The 4289-nt window shown below is 39.2% G+C and overlaps 1 protein-coding gene across 1 annotated transcript; it reads left to right on the top strand.

Moving 5' to 3' along the window:
- Positions 1–549: 549 nt before the first annotated feature.
- Positions 550–3931, top strand: LOC103849417 (mitochondrial inner membrane protein OXA1). The gene is made up of 5 exons (XM_009126182.3): positions 550–2693; positions 2813–2906; positions 3067–3114; positions 3234–3286; positions 3405–3931. The coding sequence occupies exons 1-5, from the start codon at positions 2275–2277 to the stop codon at positions 3700–3702; spliced, it is 912 nt and encodes a 303-aa protein (XP_009124430.1). The 5' UTR covers positions 550–2274; the 3' UTR covers positions 3703–3931.
- Positions 3932–4289: the final 358 nt, after the last annotated feature.

Here is a 4289-nt window from a genome sequence, read left to right on the forward strand (position 1 = left end):
ATCTGAACCTCTTTTGATGAGAGTAACACTCCTTAGGGTAATTTGAGTGGTATCAGGTACGTAGGCAGCCTTCACAAGGCGCAGCCCTAATCTTATCACACTTCACTTTTAGTAGAGTGAACAGATCACTTCCAACCATTAATTCTGCCTAACTTACATGATCTGCCTAACCGTTCGCAAGAACATCGCAAAAATTCTAGCGAGCTTGGGGGCTAACTGTAGGGGTCAAAATCGGTCACGACATAATCAATGTTGGAAATTTCTCAAGAAAAATCTCTCTCTTTAGAAAGAAAGAGATAATAGTTAAAAAAAATAGCAGGAAAACCAAAAATGAGTTTCGTATGAATTCTGAAAAGGATTCATACGATAAGCCCTCGAGAAAGGTTATTCGAATCGTCGGACAAATGGATCCTAGGCGTCGAAACAACGAAACGAGCATAAGGCACAATCAACCCGGTTCGCCATCGGAGCGAGCTGGATGCACGTCCAACTCGCCCTAGTGGCAAGTTAGACCGAACAAGCACTCCAACTCGCCCGCTCGGCGAGTTGGACTGAATGAGCAGTCCAACTCGCCCGTTCGGCAAGTTGGATCAACAGGTCTACCTTCATCCCGTCCTCGTAGCTCCCTCTTTCGAGACCAGATCGAACTTGCTCTTGTTCTATCTCGATCAGAGTCACTGTTGGAACTTTACGATTTAAAAACCGCAAGAACTCGTTTTCTCGTATAAATTCGAATTGATCGTATAAAATGGCAACAGTTAACTAAATACCTTGAACTACCTCCACTATACGAGAAATTCAATTATTTCGGAATCGACGTCGTTTCGGAAGCGATCTTTCGATAAATTGTAAAAATGCTTAAGTCGAAAACGGTCTGAAATGGTCCACAACGTGATTAAAAGCCCACTCACGACTTTATACGAAATTAAGCCCAATCGTTATGACGGTTTATCTTTTATTCTGCAGGAGAAGATAAATGTCAAGTTCGGAGGATAAATGTGAAGTTTTCAAAGATAAACACGAAGATCGAAGGAAAATATAATATTTCCGCGAAGCGATAAACTCGACCGAGGGCAGAAAGGGAAAGAGCAAACTGCCTCTAGGAGGAGTATATAAGGACATCGAGGTTGAAGAGGCAAAAGACAATTCTTTTTACTCTTAGAACTCTCTGCACTTAGAAACTTTAGGCATTATTCTCGACATGTTCTGTTTCTATGAATGGCACTCGATTACTAGACGAACTCGCAAAGGCAGTTTGATCTCTTGCTCTACTCTTTCAATCGAACTACATTCAGCTTGATCCTCGAAATGGGTACGTAGGCAGCCTTTCACAAGGTTCAGTCCGATATCAATCAAAACATTTTTCATATCTTTTTTGTCTTCTGATATCGAGTTACGACTCAACTATGTTTAAGGTTTTAGGTTGCTATAACTAGGTAATTCTCTGACAGCTCTTGCGGCCAAAGTTTTTATAATCTCTTGTAATGATCACAACGCTCTTATGCGGATTCGAAATAAGATTTACATTTTCTATAAATTCGTTTTGTTATCTTTTCATATTTTCCGCATTTATTTGGTCACTTGTCGTTGACTCTCGCAGAGAATCCGGGACCTCAGGAAAAGTTAGGGTTTCTTGACTTTGCTCCGATTACAGAAATTGTGCGAATTTCGCTTCCCACAATATATATAAAAAAACAAATGAAGAAGAAAACAGAGCCACCGACAAACGCCGGCGGCCCAAACACGATGTAAATTTAGTAACTATGTTTTTTCTTTTGTGATCGCTGAAGAGAGAACAAACTGTTTTATTAGTACTTTTATTTTATGTAGGAAAACAAATATAAACAGTTTGAAATTGTTTTTTATTCTGTTTTTTTTTTTTTACATTTATTTTTTTGTTAATTTGCGTAACACATGCCAAATATTTGCGTTTTAGTATATAAGGAATGATTAGCAGGGGTAAACTAAAACCTAAACAGATTTGCGGTCGTACGGGATAAAGATGAATATAATAGTTTACTATATAGTTTTAGAAAGTGTATGATTACATATTTTCAGGGTTTTTACAACAAATCTTCCCTAGTCAATTGACCTCAGTATAGACATGCAGCATGCAAAGGGTCCTTCTTCTCTCTAAACCCTAATCGTCGGTGAATTCTGATCCCAAAACGATTTCGCCTTTAATCGTAAACCTACGCAAACCCTAAATCTGGGATTTTATTTCTTCCTCTGTAAAACCTAATTTGTCTCTCTGTTTGAGGCGAATCCGATTCGATGTCACTCGTCCGTTGCTTATCCCTCAGATCGGTGCTTAACGCTCGCCGTTACCGATCATCTTATGCTTGTCTTGTCCCCTTCAACTCTCGTCGCGATGAAGAAGAAGAAGAAGAAGCTACACGCCGATTTCCAGAAACTCGGAGTTACCACAGTTTCATCCACCACCAGAGCTCGTTAATTGGTGGTGTCTCAAACTTCTCCCGCAATCGCTCTTCCTTCCACTCTCCCGCGATTCCGTCTCATCGCACCATTTCGACCTTCAACTTCGCTGGCGCGATCGGAACTGTTGAAATCCTCACCGATTGGGTTTTGAAATCTGCGGTTTCTAATGTCCATGCTTTACACAATGTTGCTGATGCTCTTGCTTCACTTCAACACTTGCTTGCCTTGCTCAATGCTTTCACATTTTCTCAATGGTAAGCCTTCACATATCATCTGATGATAAGTTTGTTGTCTGATATATACTCTCTGCTTCGGTATAAAGAAAGTGTTATGAATCTTCTTTTTTTTTTGTTGCCTTTGACTGTGTTTGCAGGTGGGTGTGTATCATCGTCACATCGCTTTTGATTCGGGGAGTGACGATTCCGGTTATGATTGATTGGCTAAACAACATTGCTGACTTTTTCAAGGTAAGTCTCTTCCCACATTTTTAATGCCTTCTTTTGATGGGAGTTTGTCTAATATTGTATTTTGATAATTGCTAAACATTCATATCTATACTGGGAATGGGATTCGTTTTATGGAAAAAAATCTAGACCCTTTTACTTTACTGATTCTCTCTACGTGCAGAATGTTGGCTTGCACTCTGCTTCAGCGCAAGGGGAGGCTCTAAACAAGGTAAGCGTAACTCTGTTGTTCTCTCTTTGCGGAGATGTTTCTTTTACATTTTGTGATTTGAGTTACTCTCTTAGTTTCCTTAAAGTCTAAACATTATGCTTGACTTTTACCTCACTCAGGCATCACTTCTCACAAAAAGTGGAAGAGTAATGTACACCGTGTTGGAAAAGGAGTAAGCAGCTTTCTTATTCACTATGTGTATAGATGGCATAAAGTCTGACGAATAAAGACGCATCGAAAAAAATTAACTCAGTTATGGATTCTGAGTTTGTTGCTGTTGTATGATGCAGGTTTCTTGGAGTGAAAGGATCAATCAGTGGCAAGGGCATTCAGGTTCCTGTCTTCTGGCTTTCCACTGCAGAGTTAAGACAAAACATGGCTGGGATTCTTGTTTCCTGTCTTCGTGGTAAGACATTTTCAGCGGAACTAATCAGGAACAGAGTCTTGAGCAAAGGACGCTTAGTGATAGTCGTTGGTGATGGATTCGGCCTTGAAATCCAAATCTTCGATCTTGATTTCTCTCTTATCCTCAGGCGTCGTCAAGTCCAGAAACAGGCTCAGCAATACCATCAGTATCTATTGGAGTAGCAGGGAAACTAATGCGACAATGACATAAAGCTACGATTTAATAACTTCGGATTTCATTCAGCAATAATTATTTTTATTTCTTTATTTGTTGTTGGTTGAAATTGATTTCGTAACCTATTGCGTATTGATGTTTACCTGTTGATGAAGCATGCGCAATTTGTGAACAAAGCGTGTCTGGACTTTAGAGGACTCGAAAACTTTGGGAAAATACTAATAATCATTCTTATTATTCTGGCTTTCTAATTCTGCATCACTTTCTTCATCCATATCTTTATACGTCACGTTGTTTCTTTTCAATGTTCTGTATCTTTTTTTTTTTTGAATAAACTCAATGTTCTGTATCGTCGTCACTAAATTGCAAAATTTGTTTGCTTCAAAGTCCAGCGAGCACTTTCTTAGTTAATCTCTAATGCAGCTCGTGGTTGACTTGGGTTATCAACACATTCGTAAGAAATGTGTATTTTTCATCTTCGTGAGAGTTGATTTCATTGCCATGTCAATTCTTATTTTCTACTTTTGATCCATGAGTTCACTATATTCTGTACTAGTGGTTATCCTCACTTCGAGCGAGTTGTTGCTTCTTTTTT

Source organism: Brassica rapa, chromosome A10, assembly GCF_000309985.2.
Source record: "Brassica rapa cultivar Chiifu-401-42 chromosome A10, CAAS_Brap_v3.01, whole genome shotgun sequence".
Lineage (NCBI taxonomy): Eukaryota > Viridiplantae > Streptophyta > Magnoliopsida > Brassicales > Brassicaceae > Brassica > Brassica rapa.

What these genes read in the sequence shown, in the direction of transcription:
- LOC103849417 (XM_009126182.3), top strand. Translation starts at nt 2,275, where the DNA reads ATGTCACTCGTCCGTTGCTTATCCCTCAGATCGGTGCTTAACGCTCGC. An exon ending in ACATTGCTGACTTTTTCAAG is followed by an intron (nt 2,907 to 3,066) that starts GTAAGTCTCTTC and finishes CTCTACGTGCAG; the next exon opens with AATGTTGGCTTGCACTCTGC. An exon ending in TACACCGTGTTGGAAAAGGA is followed by an intron (nt 3,287 to 3,404) that starts GTAAGCAGCTTT and finishes TGTATGATGCAG; the next exon opens with GTTTCTTGGAGTGAAAGGAT.